The sequence below is a fragment of the Xiphophorus hellerii genome, chromosome 14 (assembly GCF_003331165.1).
Source record: "Xiphophorus hellerii strain 12219 chromosome 14, Xiphophorus_hellerii-4.1, whole genome shotgun sequence".
NCBI lineage: Eukaryota > Metazoa > Chordata > Actinopteri > Cyprinodontiformes > Poeciliidae > Xiphophorus > Xiphophorus hellerii.
The window spans coordinates 6,537,128-6,554,860 of record NC_045685.1 but is presented as its reverse complement, the minus strand read 5'-3'; the positions used below and the strand labels follow the sequence as shown (position 1 = coordinate 6,554,860).

The 17,733-nt window shown below is 38.3% G+C and overlaps 2 protein-coding genes across 2 annotated transcripts; one reads left to right on the top strand and one right to left on the bottom strand.

The window, feature by feature from the left end:
- Window positions 1-3,964: 3,964 nt before the first annotated feature.
- Window positions 3,965-7,781, bottom strand: LOC116733084 (C-type mannose receptor 2-like). The gene is made up of 6 exons (XM_032583781.1): window positions 7,650-7,781; window positions 7,182-7,484; window positions 5,976-6,095; window positions 5,452-5,838; window positions 4,899-5,243; window positions 3,965-4,640 (listed from the first exon to the last, which is right to left on the bottom strand). Exons 1-6 carry the CDS (start codon window positions 7,681-7,683, stop codon window positions 4,294-4,296), a joined length of 1,536 nt encoding a protein of 511 aa, XP_032439672.1. The 5' UTR covers window positions 7,684-7,781; the 3' UTR covers window positions 3,965-4,293.
- Window positions 7,782-10,140: 2,359 nt separating this feature from the next.
- Window positions 10,141-17,646, top strand: LOC116732951 (kelch-like protein 33). Its single transcript, XM_032583567.1, has 4 exons — window positions 10,141-11,672; window positions 11,756-12,704; window positions 12,798-12,968; window positions 14,963-17,646. Exons 1-4 carry the CDS (start codon window positions 10,856-10,858, stop codon window positions 15,480-15,482), a joined length of 2,457 nt encoding a protein of 818 aa, XP_032439458.1. The 5' UTR covers window positions 10,141-10,855; the 3' UTR covers window positions 15,483-17,646.
- The last annotated feature ends 87 nt before the right edge of the window (window positions 17,647-17,733 follow it).

The window sequence follows — 17,733 nt, the reverse complement described above, 5'->3', positions numbered from 1 at the left end:
TTCAAACATAAAACTTATATATTGGAAGCAAAAGGATGCAGGGCAAGTTAATTCCTTGATGTCAATCAGGAAATTGTTTCCTCTTCTTATAATAAACTAGATGCTGCTACACCAGAGGACACATCTTCTCTTCAATCAAGTGATTTTTATGGGATGTATCAGTTTCTGTGGAGTGAACAGATACATTTAAATTTACAGTTCTATTTGGAAATTTACAGTAATTTGCAACAATTACTTATCGTTGTCCCTGTGGTCAAATTATTTTCAATGTTTTGAAGAGGTGCCATGTTTTTGGCTACCATATATTTTTGAGCTGGTTTTGTTTTTCGGCAACCGTCGTCAAGGTTCATGTTAAGCACATCTATGTTGTTAGTTGTTATTCTTATAATTTTCCGAAGTAGATCAATAAAAAATAAGATGAGAATCCATCCATTCCAACGGTTTGACTTGGTGTGGTTTTCAGGAACACGTATCAAGGTTTCACATGTTTTGCTAATTGCTCATTTTTTGATAATTCCTGCACATCTGTTGAGCTAGTCTGAAGGAGCTGAGATGGGGATAATAACAGTTTAACTTAAATATTTCAGAACCTTAATATTCAAACCGAGGGGCTACAAGATTTAAACAACTATCAGAGCACTAGTCCAGCCCACCATGAAAAAAATGTGACCCTAGCAAGGTTTGTGACCTGCTCTATAAGAGAAAATGTACATTTTCAATTTGTTTTACGCAAACATCAGGTCTTCATACCTCTCCGAAGTCAGACTTCCTCTTGGAAAATCAGATCACAATCTTGTTTTATCTCTGCTGCGTGTATAAACCCCGTTGTTCAGAAAAGAACCTGAGAGTAAAAGTAACTGAGAAGGAAAATGATGGGGGGGAATTTTGAGGCCGTAGACTAGGAGGCTCTGTGCCAGGCACATTTAGAGGACATCATTGCCGCCGCTGTATAAAACCTTTGTGTGGATAGCACCGTCCACACCAGGAGGGGGAGATTCTTTCACGATAAACTCGGTCGGGGGAATTTTTCAGGGTTATACAAAAGCACTTTAAAATAAAAACCTATCCTCTCATTTTTTTCCCCCCAGTTAAGACAGCTGAAGTCACTCACAGGCCTGTCACTATCGGTGTACATGATGAAAAACATTGTTACTCTGCATTTTGAAAGAGGTCCACCTTGTTTAAATCAAACTTTTAGTTTGGTGTGCTCCCAGCACTGCAAAAACACAAACTTATACCAAGTATTTTTTGTCTTGTTTCTCAGTACACTTGAAATAAGACAAAACGAACATGCAAGTAACTTTTCATCAAGATAAAGGAGCTTGATTTAAGCCAATAATTCATTGATCGTTTTTTTTTTTTTTGTTTTTTTTAAACACCAGTTTTACTGGCAGAAGTTTACCAGACATTTTTCTAATGTTGTAAGTGAAAAAATAAACTGCCAAGTGGAACTAATACTTTTTGAAATGAAACAAGTTATTTATGCGAATCGAGAAACTCTGACTACAAGAACAATCAGCCAATGGAGATAAAACTAACTTCGTATGTGTGAGGCGTCCCAACACACAGAGGTCTTCAAACGTGGGAGTTGCAAACCCCAGTAGGAACTGCAGGTGGGGTTGTGAAATTTCTGATTATTTACATTACTATTATTATTATGTCTTATAAGTTCAACATGTATCCAACATGTGACTCACTAAGGTGAGATCACATTGTTTTCGCTATATTGATCATGTACAGGAATTTAACACCCTATTGACAGAATTAAGGATATTGAACAGACGTGTAGTACTGAGTTACACCACAGGGTCTCCCGTGAGGCAGTTGGACGCATGTTTTGCCCTGCTTTGCCCGTCCTCACAGATACATGAAGTGCACAAGTAGCAGAGAATCTCACTTTTTTATTATTATTATAGGTGATGCAGTTGGTAGAGCTGTTGCCTTGCAGCAAGAAGGTCCTGGGTTCGATTCCCTGCCTGGGGTCTTTCTGCACGGAGTTTGCATGTTCTTCTTGTGCATGGTGGGTTCTCTCCGGGTTCTCCGGCTTCCTGCCACAGTCCAAAAACATGACTGTCAGGTAAATTGGTCTCTCTAAATTCTCTCTAGGTGTGAGTGTGAGTGTGTGTGTGTGCATGGTTGTGTGTCCTGTCTGCCTCTGTGTTGCCCTGTGATGGACTGGCGACCTGTCCAGGGTGACCCCGCCTCTCGCCTGTTGACAGCTGGAGATAGGCACCAGCAGCCCTCTCATCCCCAAACGGATAGGAGTGTCAGAAAATGGATGGATGGCGTAACGTCCAACAAGCACATGTAAATGATTCATATGTAGTTTTTATGTAACATTGGTCATTGCCACAGTTTTACATAAGCTATGTCTTTATAGACTATAACTTTTCTACTGTGTGAGCATTTCAGCGCTAGCATGTGGTTAGCCTAACCACTAATACATTTTGGTTTGGTTGTGTCATATTTCATGTGAATGCTTATGTACTCTTCCACATAAATCCACATTTTGTTTTTTGTAGTTCGATATGTTAGTTTACGTTTACGGGCTCCAGGCTATCTAAAAACTGTCCTAGTGTATTGTGACCGAGTTAAAAACGATGTCTGAAATGTGTGTTATGTCAACTCTCTCTGCTAAACACAAGCTGATATAAAAGAATGTATTTCCAGTCAGAAATGCATACATTCAGTATGCGGGAATCTGTTCAATATGTTAAAAAAAACACAACATTTTGTGCTAAATAACAAGTTTGCCCATGGCAGTGGTATCATTAGAACAACACCTTTTGTATTCAAGTATTGCTGAATTAATGTGCACAGGGTGTGGGGTTCTTGCTCCGGCCCATCAACAGTTTGGGGGCCCAAGGCTGAAAAACAAGAGCTTATGGACAAAATATAATAAGTGAAAATATGTGCCAGTGGAACTAATATTTTTTTTTTAATATTGAGGAATTATCGACTGAAAACAAACCCTTAAATTTTGTTTTGTCTTATTTCAAGTGTACCATTTGCAGGACTGATAAGATGATGTGTCTTCAGTGTGTTTGTCAAGATACCTGAAGCTATTCCAGCACCAGCCTTTGTTCCATATGTTGACCAGAATCAATTGTTGAGCAAGCTTAAAGGAAACCAGCAGTTATTCACTCGTTATTTAATCAGATACTTTGATCATCTTAAAACCTATAAATTACAGAAATACTTCAGCTACTCCTTTAAACTGTCAATGTTCCACCCATCACCTCTCCCAACCTTCGCCCAGTATGTCACATTACCAACACGCTCTGTCTTCTGTAGGTCGACGCCAGATTTTGTTACTGTTCATCATTGCTAACATTTAGATGTGTTTGTGCCAAAAGTTGATTTTATAACTTCTTTAAAAAAAAAAAAAAGTCGATTTATCATATTTATATTTTTTTTAAATAAAAAATGCCACATACAGTAAGAATCATCATACGCAATTAATAAACTTCATCAATAAAGAGAGGTCATCCTAAAGACATTCAAATAAAAAGAGAAAACTTGCTCCTCTGACAGATTACAACTTGTTATAAAGCCATAAAGAGGCTCTTTAAAACTCCTTTCTCTGTAGATGACATGAAAATCCAAAGAGGTTTTGTTGCTTCACTGCTAATACCTTTCGTATTTAACAGAGAAGATATTTCGATTTTGATCATATAAATCTTATCGAGTTCTTAAAATCTCCTTGAAAACCGAATTTTATTTGTTTTAACAAGATTTGCATCTCGTTGTGTGGAGAAAGATCTTGTTTAAATGAGACACTCCTGAATTTATTTCCAAGCTTGGCAGTTAAACGCTCCTGGTTGAGTTTCTGGTTTTTGGGATGAAAATCCAGAAAATAAGGAGTTCCTGGAGAAACGGAGATGTCCACATGGAGAATAGCACTGAAATGCAGAACTTTTATCTTTACCACAACAGAAGAATTGCACCACTATGCATGTCAAAGTGAGGTATTATTATTGAGTTTATTTCGACAGCAGACGATACAGAAAAAGAAACCAATTAAATGCACACACACACTTTTAGTATACCTAAGATGGCAATATTTTATAAATGAGTCCCCAGATCACCAAATAATTATCACTAAGATATATATGATCTACAGAATGTATTGATTAGGTATCATACATGTCTCTGCTGGAAGCACCAAGAATGTTGTTTAAAGTGTTTAGCAGTTGAAGCTTAATGTTACCTTCTACTTCAATTAAAACTAACATCTTATGCATTTATCTAAAGTAATATTTCAAGTATTTAAGAAGAAGCACAGAGAGGATTTCAGTACATAGAACAGATGAAATTAAACAGGTCAGAATCATTTCTTTTGAACCATTTATGTCCTCCTCTCGTCTCCATGGCTCCAGACATGTCACAGTCGTCCATCGGTTCACCTTCGGCCCAGTTCTTGTAGATGACCACCTCATCACTGACCCAGAACCAGAAATCAAGAGTGCAGGTGTAGCGCAGACCCGTCCAGACATAATCAGTCGATGCGTTCTTGACTTTCTCCTGGATCCATCTCTGATCCTCCATGTTGGTGATGGTGACCAGGTCATGGTGGTGATCTCTGCAGTAGGTCAAGGCGTCCTCCCAGTTCATCTTCTCTTTGATCAGGATCAATTTATCTACATCAAGAAGCAATAAACACAATAAATCATTGCAACAGGAGCTTCAATTATGTCAAGACACAGAGCCTGGGCAACAAGAACAATTGAAAAAGTCCAAAATGTTTCATATTTCTACATATTTTATGCAATTTATGTGTAAATGTAACAATTTATTTTAATAGATTTAGTATTTATATAACAAAAAGTCTTCATTTTATTTATTCCTACATATTCAGTTAGATTTAAATACTTTGTCTTATTGCAACAAGAACTCACCATGATAACAGATGAAGGGTTTTCTTTCAGCACAGCTCATATTCTTCCATCTGCCTCCATCATTAAACACAGTCATGGCACATTGACCACTGTTGGATTCTGGATTGTTAAAGTCATTATTCCAGTGTCTGAAAGAGAAACTGCTTCCATCTGACCACCTCCAGTTGTCTCTGAATAAACCAAAATATGCTTTACTGTTTGTAAATTCCATCAATTTCTTCACTTCTTCATCCTGTCGCTTCGTTCCACTGATCAGGTCTGTGTGATTCTCTCTGCAGTAACTCTGAGCTTTCTGCCAGGTCTTCTTGTCTTTAATCAGGTGATATTTATGGGTTTTATTAGTTTCTGTGGAGTAAACAGACAAATACAAATCATAATTTATAACTCTTTTTCAGGTTAAGCATAAAATCAGGTTCACTGGCAAATGCATTGAAGCTACAGTTCCTGTTATTTGAGAGTGAAATTGCTACTTTCTTTATTCATTAAATGTTTTATCCAGATACTTTTATTGGACAATCTAAAGAGTTTAGATTCTGTGTTTTTTAATACTCACCATCATAGCAGAGGAAATATTCAATCCACTGGCAACCCTGATCTAGCCATGTGAGATTTTGATACACAGCCCCACAGTTCTCAGGTGCTTGATTTCCTTTATCAGATGGTTCTCCTGGGTTCCAGTTTGTCTCACTTTCATTGAACTCCAGTCCAGACAGAGACCAGAACCACGTTCTGGTAAATTCTGGTTTACTGATCAGACCAATCCAAGCTCCACTCTGATCTCCAGCTGAGATGTTGATGAGTCTCTTCATGTCCTTCATGTTAGTCACTGTGGCCAGGTCAGTGTGTTTCTCTCTGCAGTACTGCTGAGCTTCAGTCCAGGTTTTATTCTCATTAATGTAGTGAAACTGATAGAGCTGACAGTCAATGAAGCAACACTGAGCTGTAAACATAAAACATATTAAATTGGGAGGATTTCTTCCCAAGCAGTTAATAAACTGCTTTCATTAACATTTCAGTGTGAAAACAAAGAAATAACTTTATTTCCTCGTAGTCTAGTTGTGTTTCAGATCAACTTACCCATCAGGAAGAGCAGAATCAGACTCCACTGCATCTTTGCTGTCAGATGAATTATTTTCCTCCAGCAGTTTGTCTCTGTTGGATGAAGAACATTTAAACAGTGAAAAGCTGCAGCTCTCCCTCCACTGGACAGAGAAACAATGAGAGCAGAGAAACGGAGACAGGAAATAATAGTGCAGTTTTTTCCTAACTAAAATAGCAACATGATATTAGAAATAAAGAATAATGTAAGCATTTATGAAATTTACACCTAATAACAAACTTTTTAATAAAACTTACATCTCCTTCCTCAGTAACTAGTTGCTCTTCTCTTGATGTTCTGCTGAAAACTGTTCCAGCTGAACTGTTTGTAGCTAAACAGCAGCTGAATTTGACTGTTTCATCATTTTAATATTCAAAACATGGTAGGAACACGTTTCACAAAAAAGCCATTCATGAACCGTAAAGAGGAAAGAAAATATTAAGATGAGCCGACCTCTACATCCTGGAAACATGATTTAATTAACAGGGAAACTGTCTTTTTTTAGCATCGCGTGATCAGGACACATGGATTATAATATTACAGCTTTTAGTTTGTACCTTCTGGTTTCTATTTGCCTTTCAAATAAACTTTGTTACAGACGTCTTTCAGAACAAACTGATGAAATCGTGAGAACAGCAGCTCTAGTGAAAAGCTGCTTTATGCATCAGGTGTTTTTAACAGGAAATCCTGGGAAAACTGACTTGTCACTTTTTTTAATCCAGTTTTTATAAAACCAGTTTAGCTTCATCTTAAGTTTAGCTTCGCTGTTAATTAATCAGTTTATTTAGAGTGTAAGTTTCTCCTCACTGATAGATTAATACAATTATTTTGTTTTGTTGCTTCTCAAAGATGATGATATGGATCAATGACACATCTTTGCTAAAAGAATAATTGTTTAATGATTTTTAAGAGCATTTAATATTGTATGTTGTGTTGAAGAGTCTTTAGTTATTTTGTGAGACAAACAGGGTTCAAACATAAAACTTATGTATTGGAAGCAAAAGGATGCAGGGCAAGTTAATTCCTTGATGTCAATCAGGAAATTGTTTCCTCTTCTTATAATAAACTAGATGCTGCTACACCAGAGGACACATCTTCTCTTTAATCAAGTGATATTTATGGGATGTATCAGTTTCTGTGGAGTGAACAGATACATTTAAATTTACAGTTCTATAGATATGCACAGTTTTCAGATCCACCATTAGTTGGTTCTTCTTTGTTCCAGTTTGTCTCACTTTCATTGAACTCCGCTCCAGACAGAGACCAGAACCATGTTCTGGTAAATTCTGGTTTACTAATCAGACCAATCCAAGCTTCACTCTGATCTCCAGCTGAGATGTTGATGAGTCTCTTCATGTCCTTCATGTTAGTCACTGTGGCCAGGTCAGTGTGTTTCTCTCTGCAGTACTGCTGAGCTTCAGTCCAGGTTTTATTCTCATTAATGTAGTGAAACTGATAGAGCTGACAGTCAATGAAGCAACACTGAGCTGTTATAAGACATGTTGGTATTACATTTTCATCAACATTAAAGATGGGTTAACTTACGAGTTGTAATGAAGTATAATCAAAGCTGCTTTCATTAACATTTCAGTGTGATAACAAAGAAATAACTTTATTTCCTTGTAGTCTAGTTGTGTTTCAGATCAACTTACCCATCAGGAAGAGCAGAATCAGACTCCACTGCATCTTTGCTGTCAGATGAATTATTTTCCTCCAGCAGTTTGTCTCTGTTGGATGAAGAACATTTAAACAGTGAAAAGCTGCAGCTCTCTCTCCAACAACGAGAGCAGAGAGACAAAGACGGACAGGGGATAAAAAAGTTTGTAACTCCACTTTCCAATATTTTTTGTGAAATGACATTTTAATAGTCTATTTCTTTCACCTTCTAGTTTTGTCAAACTAAACTAGGTACAATTTAATCCTACAGCTTTTTCTAAAGTTAGTATTGGGAACAAAATTCAATTTATAATCAAACAAAATAAGTTAAAACTAAGAGCAAAGAGCGTAAATAAACTTGCGTATGGTTCTGTTTGTCTAATGTCTTCGAACAGAAAGTCTCCTCTGAATATCCTGTTGAAAACGGTCCACAGAGGAAGTCTGCAATGGGAATCTCATATGATTTTGCTGTCAGAGTTTGAATAAAGGAAACATGGGACAAGGGGGGTGGTGCTCTTGAAAATGCCAAACTTATTTCTCGTGAATCTATTTAGTTTAAATCCATTCATGAAAAAGAAAGCAAGAGCCGCAGGGGGTTTTTTTTCCTAACCTCTAAAGGCAGAGGGGAGAAATGTTCTACTGACTTAACAAAATCAGCTTTGTTTTGAAGACTGTTTTAACTCAGGATGCTGCAAAACATGACATTTACCAGTTGTTCAGGAAAAAATTGTTTTTCTTTAATTACATTTATACATTCGGACCTTCAGTGATACTTACAGCGTTGGTTTGAAACAGTGGTTGGACATTTTATTTTTTAAAATAAGTATTATTTACTCGTTAACTTTAAAGTTTATTTTTTCTTGAATTCCCTGCCCATTAACTTTATTGTAGGTGTGCCTGGTCTTTTCGTGGTTTGCAGTCAGGCTTTGGCTCAGCGACGGGTCCATTTCTAAATGTAACTTGTTTTTGGAGCATATGTAAATTAATAGTTCTCCAGAAAAGCTCACAATGCAAATTCTCCCAGAGAACGGCTCAACTGTGTCAGTGTACCAATGAGTTGAACTTTAAGGACATATTTGAACCATATCATTTTTTTATTTTTACAAAATCATCAATAATTGAGATTCTGTCAGGTTAGAAAATGTGGGCTCCAGTAAAACTGTATTGTGTTACAATGAAACACCAAACTCTACTGATCTATACATGTAAAACATTATCGTCCTGTAAGATCTTTATAAAAAAAAATGTGTAATGCATCTCTGATCATGACAAAGCTGCACATATTGGCTGTTTCTGAGTGTGTGTCCTTGTCAGAGTCAGTTGGTGTTACGATTTACTGTAACACAGGAAAGAAGCAAATAAAGAACCAGGTTGACAACAGGAAGGATGTGCTCTGATCCTTCATGATTTTAGATGATTCATTTTAGATTACTAATCTAAAACCAAGCAGGATAATGGACCTTCAGGATGTCATGAAGTGGTTAGCTGTGATGTGGATCAGGACTAATGCAGTAAGTCCCCAGGTAGGGTCAGATAATGAGTTTAACAATGTCCAAAAACCAGCTGACAGAGCCAGGTCCAACAGGAAGAGACAACAGAGAACGACAGATTCAGAACGACTAAACAATGCCAAAGAATGACTCAACAATGACTCCCGACCCCACTAGAGTCAAGGGTGTGCAGAAAATGGATGGATGGACTCAACAACGACTAACAGCAGGGAACAGACGACACAGATGAAATGAAATACACTGGGGCTAATCAGGGAACAAGAGTCAGCTGGATATAGTCAAGGGCAAGACACGACAAAACAACAAAATACATACATAGAAACCTAGATCTGTACATCACCAATCTACTCTTAACAAGAGTCCAATTGTGAAATTTGATGCCAACTTCTCAACTGAACAACTTCTGTACGAAATCGATCTCATCAACCAATCGTGAGTCCACGTTTCCACTTTGCAACTAGCTACAAACAGCTATCCGTGGTTATACGGTGAATTGCCATTCAGGAAGGGCACTGCTACAAAGTTCTACTGGATGAGTTTCAGTTCAACCACACAATGAAACCACACAAAGCCTAGGATCATTTGACCTTTCTATCTAAAAATGAGTTCTGAATAATCCACAACAAAATTCACCAGCAGAATCCAGAGGAGAAATGCAGAAGTCTTTCTTAAGAAAACATGCTCAAGGTCAAAGGCACGCGAGTTCAGAAAGCCAAATTCTTAAACAGAACACAGAATGCAAGGGTAGAAGAAGCAGAAAAGTGGCACAAATAGTGATACTTAAAGAAATTTGATGAGAAAGCTTCTGGCACATTTTAGAATGTGGCGCTTTAAATTTTGTCATTTCTGTTTATGGCATTTTAAAGCTAAAAGTCAAAGTAAGCCAGTGTGGCTTTTTATGATTTTGAATGTTAACCAGTGATTTGCATTTCAGATTATCTTTTAACTCTAATTCAAAGAGTGAAGCCCAGCATAATTCATATATTTGGCAAATTCTATTTAAATTAACCTGCAAATTTTTACCAAAATTACTTGCTTTTTGTCTGATAATAATGTTTTTGAATGGCTCCACTGCAGTGCAGACTTAAATCTTATAAAGGATGTAAGGAGACAGCTAAAGACTAGGGTGATGGTTCGATTGCTGTAATGGCAATAAAGACCTTTGTATTGAATATTTAAAAGTGCATAAATTATTTATAATATTCCATTCATTTTGAAATTCACGTTAAGAGAATAGCTACATTTATTTCTTTCCAAATCGATTCTCCTTTTACACGATTTTGTTATCTTTGAGAGACGCCTGTCTGATTTCCTATTGAAAACAAATTTTGTGGTTAAATGAAAAATAATGAATCTGACATTTCTGTAACTTGATATGGCTGCCTTCTTTCTCAGACCTTAAAACTCTATGTTGAACTTTTACTTTAGTTTGTTTTTACCTTCTAAATGTATTCAGTTTGTCAGAAAAACACTGAAAACTACTACAAGGTAAGTCAAGCCAAGAGACTTCTTGAAACTGAATCTCTCTGGCCTAGTTGCTATAAAAAGCTGCTTGTTTATGTGGAGTAGAAATCTCAGTCTGAAGAGAAGTGGAAGTCAGATCTTTGTGTGAAAGAAGAGTTGGCGTTGAGGTGAACGTTTTAAGAGATTTTGCCGAATGCCTTCAGCAAAGTTAAAAATCCACCTTTGACATGGAGTTTACCAGGCTCTACCTTCCGATGGAGTGGGAAGAACGATGGAGGAAAGAAAAGGAGAGGATTAAAAGAGTGATTGAAGAAGGTGGAGAAGGGTTAGAACAGGACAACCGTGAGTTGAGGCGAATTGTTGCTTACAACGATTCCAGGATGGGCCTAGCTAGTCAAGGAGATAAAACTAAAGAGTCCGAGGTGAGAAAGACTCAAAGTAATAAGGACGATGCCGGTGGACATACCAGTGATGAGGCAGTTGAGGATATGGAACATCATGTCTACACATTTTCAAGCAATACCTTTCCTAAAGAGATATTTATGACTCTTAAGGAACTGCAGATTTCCTCTATTCTTACAGACCTGACTCTGACTACTGAGGACGGCAGCAGCTTTAGTGTGCATTCCCTAATTCTGGCTGCTGTCAGTGCCTTCATTCTAGAAAAACTTAAGGAAAAAAACATGGGACAGTCTTACAGTACTCAAGGGAAAGTTACAATGTGGTCGGTACACATGGGTAATGAAGTTGACCAAATTGGGCTTCAGGCAGTTATTGAGTTTGCTTACAGTGGAGATCTATCGATTTTAAACAAAGACACTCTAACTCAGATCAAAACTGCAGCTAAAGTACTGCAGGTCCCGCAACTGCTGGATTTCTGCAACAACATAAATGCGACAAAGGAAGATCAATGTCCTAAAACCGACCAAGATAGAATCTCTGCAGACGTACATCTGAAGGATACTCTACGATCCATTGAAAGGTTGTTGGAAGACAAAGTTGGATGTGATGTAATTTTGGAACTGGATGAGATTTCTTTCCATGGTAAGTCACTATGATCTTAGCTTGCTGTACTGACTACTTTATGGTAGTAGCCAGAGTTGACCTTTACTTCTGTCTGACTCCAGTTCATAGAATTATCCTGGCAGCAAGCAGCGACTACTTCCGTGGGATGTTCACATGTGGAATGAAGGAATCTCACCAGGCCTGCATCGCTCTTCCCTTTGTACCGGCCTGTGAATTGGAGGCACTAATCGGTTGGTCCTACAGCGGGACTCTTCATCTCAGCTGGGACTGTGTTTTTGAGATAGCCTGCACTGCCCTTCAGCTTCAGTTTCAACCTGCTTTCTTGCTTTGCCTGAAATTCATGCGAGAAGAAATGCAGGTAAACTCGTGTCTAGACGTGGAATCATTCGCTGAAGCATATGGCTTGTCAGAACTCCTCGAGGAAGCCAATGACTTTACACTGAGGAACTTCAGGGAAGTGTCAGCAACAGCAAAGTTTCAAGACCTTCCCGCAAAGAAGCTCCTGGACTTGCTCCGCTGCGATGGTCTGTGCGTGCCTTCAGAGTTGACTGTATTTCGTGCTGTAATCTCCTGGATTCAAGCGGATCCCGAAGAGAGGTTGGCCCAGGCTGCTTTACTGATGAGCGGAGTTCGTTTCCCACTCATGACCTTTCGTGAGTTCAGGGAGGTCAGAGCAATTAATCTGCACATGGAGTGCTTTGCAGACAAAGAAGTGGAACTCTATGGATCCGCTCTCAAAGAATTTGGTTTCAGTCTCCCAAAGTCTGATGAATACTGCCGAATCAGGCGACCTAAAGATGCTCTTTGTGTGGTTGGGGGGGACCAACTGGATCCAGATGTGGGTAAACGTATACCAAGCCAGGATATCTGGTTTGCCAACTCTTTGCGCAATGGCACAGGATTGGTGAAGGAGATAGAGTGGAGGAGACTAGGTGAGATTCCAGAAAAGCCAAAGTTCAGACATGGCGTGGCAGTAATGGAGAGAAGGTTGTATGTAGCTGGTGGATGTTACTTTTATGCCAAGGATAACATAATGACATCAGCCTATAGGTAAGGAAACAAATCACACCATTTATATCCATTTCTTAGACTTACAGTATGTTCTCATCATCCATATCATTTCTTTTACTCTACATCATGTAGCTATGACCCCGTGACAAACACTTGGAAAAGGTTGGCCGACATGCAGGAGCCAAGAAGTAACTTCTCATTGGTGGTGCATGAGGAGCGCCTTTATGCCATTGGTGGAGACAAAGAGATTGACACCAACACAGACAGCGTTGAGATGTATAAACCAGATAGCAACTCATGGAGGTAATATATTTGTCATTTGCAATTAAATTCCTGAACACAATTTTTAAATGTTTAAAACAGAGGATAAATGGAAACTGGATCAGAGTCTAGCTAGAGAAGATGTTATATCTGACAAATAAAGATGCACCATGCTGGTTTTATACACACATTATTTACTTGATACTGTTTGGTACTTAGGAGCTATTACTATATCTTTAAACACAAGACATTGTGTGTTAATGCAACATAAAAAACTGTAGTAGATAAATTCCACAAGTCCTTCCTTAAGACGAGTTGGACTGGTCACTTGTAGAACAAAACAGGTCAGCAGAATCCCTCTAACACCTCTATGCTATAATTAGCATTTTAGCTAACCTTAGCAATATGACCAATTTTGTATTATAGACTGGTATAAGAATGCTAGATGAAGCATACTTTGGTACATTACCTGTTCACCTCCATCCCATGATGATGCTGTGAAGTCCTCATGTGCTTTTACAGTGTTGTAGCCCTAAGAGGGGCCAAACCTGGTCTGTCTGAAATAATTTGTTAAAGGCTGGCATGCTTAGCACCCAATACTTTCTAAATAATAAGTATTATTGGGATTTTTACAACAACATTGCTGATCTTGTAACTTATTATACATATTTAAATCTTTCAGTAGTTTAAAATCCAGTCAGAAGTTTTCAACAAAGTATTTTATTGGGCCAAGCTGCTTAATATCTGTGGTAAATATCTGTGGTAAATATTAATATTAATAGGATGTTTTATTTTTTAATGCATTATTTACTCATTAATTTATTTTAAAGTTTATTTCTTTCAATTTCCTGCTCACTTTTCCTTAACCTTATTGCAGGTGTGCCTGGTCTTTTCCTGGGTTTGGCTCAGTGACGGGTCCATTTCTAAATGTAACTTGTTTTTGGAGCATATGTAAATGTAATGCATATGTAAAAAGAATGCAAATTCTCTCAGAGAAAGGCTCAATTGTGTCAGTGTACCAATAAGTTGAACTTTTACATATTTGAACCATATCATCTTTTTTTAAAATAATTAATAATTGAGATTCTATTTGGTTAGAAAATGCAGGCTCCAGTAAAACTGTATTGTACTACGATTTTATTAATCGTAAGTTCATAAGAAGCTTATGAACTTATGAGCAGCCTAAATTCATAAGTTCCTAACTTATGAATATGCAATACCAGTGACTGGACACCGGATGGCAACATTTGCCATCTGAGAGAGCATCTGATTATAATGTGGAAACGTACGTACATATTCAGTAGGTTTCTATTAAATTCAGTTTCAGTTGAATACACTTTTAATATTGAATTTGAATTAGAAGGCGTTTGTGAATTGCTCAGGAAATTATGTTTTTGTTTCTTTGGTTGTTTTTTTTTTGCTTATTTGAGGAATTTTTACACAGTCCTAGGATACACTCAAATCCCAGCTCTTAAACTTTGTTCACGGCTTTATCAGTATAGAGTTGCAGACAACCTTTATTTAGATGTTGACCTAGAAACAAATAATTAAAAAAATGTTTACCCTCTAAAATAGAAACATATTTTTGGAAAGCCATAACAGGGATTAGAAGGATGATTGCTGTATTTTGGGATGATTTGGGCGATTGAAATTACATTTGCACAGAACAATGAATACTGAACTGTGATTAATCACAGTGGAATATACAGATATTTTATGTGGAAGATAACTTCAAGTTATTTGGGGTAAATTTGCCTATTTAAAGATTTTTTCATAGGGCATCTAAAATATTTTTAAAGAAATTGTGGCTTGGGAAGGTGACCTTGGAGCAATGCTGCTTGACACACTATTGGCTGTCACTGGCAAAGCCATCAACCCAGGAATCATTTTCCTTAGCGCTATGTCTAGTTATTTAATTTTCATGAGAGAAAGACAGATGCTAGCAAAATTCTATCAGTTTAGCAGAAAGTAGTTTCTCCCTGATTTCAGATGTTTATATCATCATTAACTGACGTATGTTCTTTTCTTTTTCCTAGCTTCATCCGCCCTCTGGACCAGGCTCTCAGTGGCTATGGAGTCTCTGCCATAAACGGAGGCATCTTCATCTCTGGAGGTTTTAACTGTAAATATGTGTGCCTGGCCTCCATGCTCCTGTACCACCCGGAGAGAGGAAGCGTCTACCTGGCGGACATGTCCCGTGACCGAGCCCAACACTGTATGGAAGCATTGCGAGGACGCCTTTACGTTGCCGGTGGGCTGTGTAACCTGAGGAAGTTCTACACCGATCAGCTTGCCTGTGAGGTGTACGACCCAGTGACAGACTCTTGGGCTGATTTTTCCTCGCTGCCAGTGCCCCATGTTGGTTCTGCCTCGGCTGTCCTGGAGGAGAAGCTCTATGTTCTGGGAGGATACTGCCAGGACGATTACAGCGAGTCGGGACTGGTCCATCGGTTTGACCCCGGCCTCCAGCGGTGGGAGACCATGGGCAAGCTACCAGGGGCTGTTACTGACATTAAGGCATGTCTTCTCCACTTGCCCCAGCAATTCAGACACTAACCAGATGGTCATAATCATAAACCGTTACAGAAAATCCAACCTGTCATTTTGACTCGCAAAGGTATAAAATGACTTACAAAAGTATTATTTAATAGGTAGACCAACACAAAGTAGTGCATAACTGGGAAGTGGAATTGTATTTGTCTTCAACCTAGCCCATCTTGTTCCACATGTCTTCTTTCTACAGCCAAGCCACTGAAGTGACTGAAGTTTCCCCCAAATCTTTCTTGGTGCTTCTCCAGTTCATCAACTTCATTCTTCAGGACGCTAATATCGATTTTCTGGTTGCTTGTGGATCTGGTCAACTCTGCAAGAATATATGCGCAACATATTCAGTTTAATATGTGCAAACCTTAAGTAGTTTACCAGAAAATAAATAAAATGCTGTTCAAATGTCAAAATTACCTTCGCTTTTGAACTGAATCAGCTGCAGTTGGTTTTCCAGGTCCGTCTTGGTGACATTCAGTCAGGATTCTAGATCGACTCTGAGGGCCTGAGTTGTTGAGTTTAGGCAGGAAATCTGATTCTCGTGCGAGTTCAGCAGAGTTTTACTGCTGCTGAACGAAGCTTCAGTTTCCATCTCTAAAGTTATAATCTTCACTTTGATGTAAAAAAAAAACAAAAAGAGTGCAAAAGTCAATATAAAATATTAAATTGCCTTCAATCCCATTACTGGCACGTTAAACACTATGTGAACAACAACGTGGCAACAAAAAAGAAATATTTTTACTAATCTGGTTTACGCCTTATTTAAAAGAAACTTATCGTGCACTTCTATGATCTTGAATTTTGGTCATTTGATCGTGTCATTGCAGAACTACCTTCAGTGGTTTCCTCAATCATCTGTAGTTTCTTTTCAAGGTCAGTCTTGGTGGCAACCAGTCGGTCTTCAAGGTTCACTTCAAGACCCCGAGTCGTTCGATTCAGGAGGGTAAGTTCATTTTTGTTCGCTTCCAGTAAAGGCTTTAGTGTCGTTGACTGAATCTTCGGTTTCCATCTCTAGATGGAAAAGCTTGGCTTTTATGGCCAAAACAGGTCAACAAGCTAAACCCTATTCATGATTACTTTGACTACATTTACTGGCATTTTAGGCTCCATATCAGCTATCAGAATTACAACAGTTTGACCAATCAGATGGTTCATCATGGCGTTTTGTGTTTTTAGCTCATGAATGGCTTTGTTGAACCTGCTTGTGATTTTTTGGTCCAGTTCAGTTTTTTGGTTGTGTAGTTTGGTGCTAAGAGCTTGAAATACAGGTTAAGTAAGTTAAAGCCTTTCAATTATGAATACTGTTATTAATCTCAAAAAATATTAAGTTTGAAATTACCGTCAGTATTTTTCTCAGTCGCATCCAGTTTTTCTTCAAGGTCCACCTTGGTTACGTTCAGATGACCTTCCAGTTGTGCCTCAGGGTTTTGGGCCTTTGAGTTGAGGTGGGACAGTTCGTCCTTGTACGCGTCCAGCAGCGTTTTCATGTTCTCAAAGTCAGCTTCAGTTTTCATCTCCAGACTTTCGAGCTTGGCTTTTTTTTTTTATTCGATTAGGTTCTTCTCGGTTAAATGCAGCCTCTGCTCGATTCCACTGAAGTTTCCCCCGACTCTTTCTCGGCGTTTCTCCAGTTTGTCGACGTCACTCCTTAGACTTGGGAGAATTGGTGTGAAACAAAACCCTATTGTTGAGGAAGATGGACACATATAGTGATTCATCTCTTTTGACGCCTAACAGGTTCTCTGTTATGACTGCAACATCTGTGCACTCAGTTGAACAGCACTGCAGATCTAGACGAATATAACCCACTGCGGTTACCCCTCTCATATCATCTCGGTAGGATGAGGCCAGATGGATGAGGTGGTGAGTTGATGTTAAGTGTGAGGAGAGCTGCAGGTGTCCACTGTGAGAAAATCTACTGCAGCCAACAAACTGACAACAAAATGCAACAAAATTTCACATTTCTTAAGCGTGGGACAACGTAAGAAGAAAGCCTTTTTATGGTAATCAAAACTACTTTAACAAAAAGAAATTTAAAAAAAAGAAAAATGCAGTGCCTGATTAAAAGACAATTAATTAGTTTAAATTGTAGATGTATTAAAGTAGATATGAAGATCTGTAGACCAAGTATGAATTGTTGTTTTTATCTCATTGCAAGGTTTACTGTGCCCTTTTACTGCAGCGTCTCAATTGAGCAAAGTGGGAGTGGGAGGACAGGCCCCTCTTGTGGTCATAGATTGGTATTGCAAGAAGGAGAAAATCA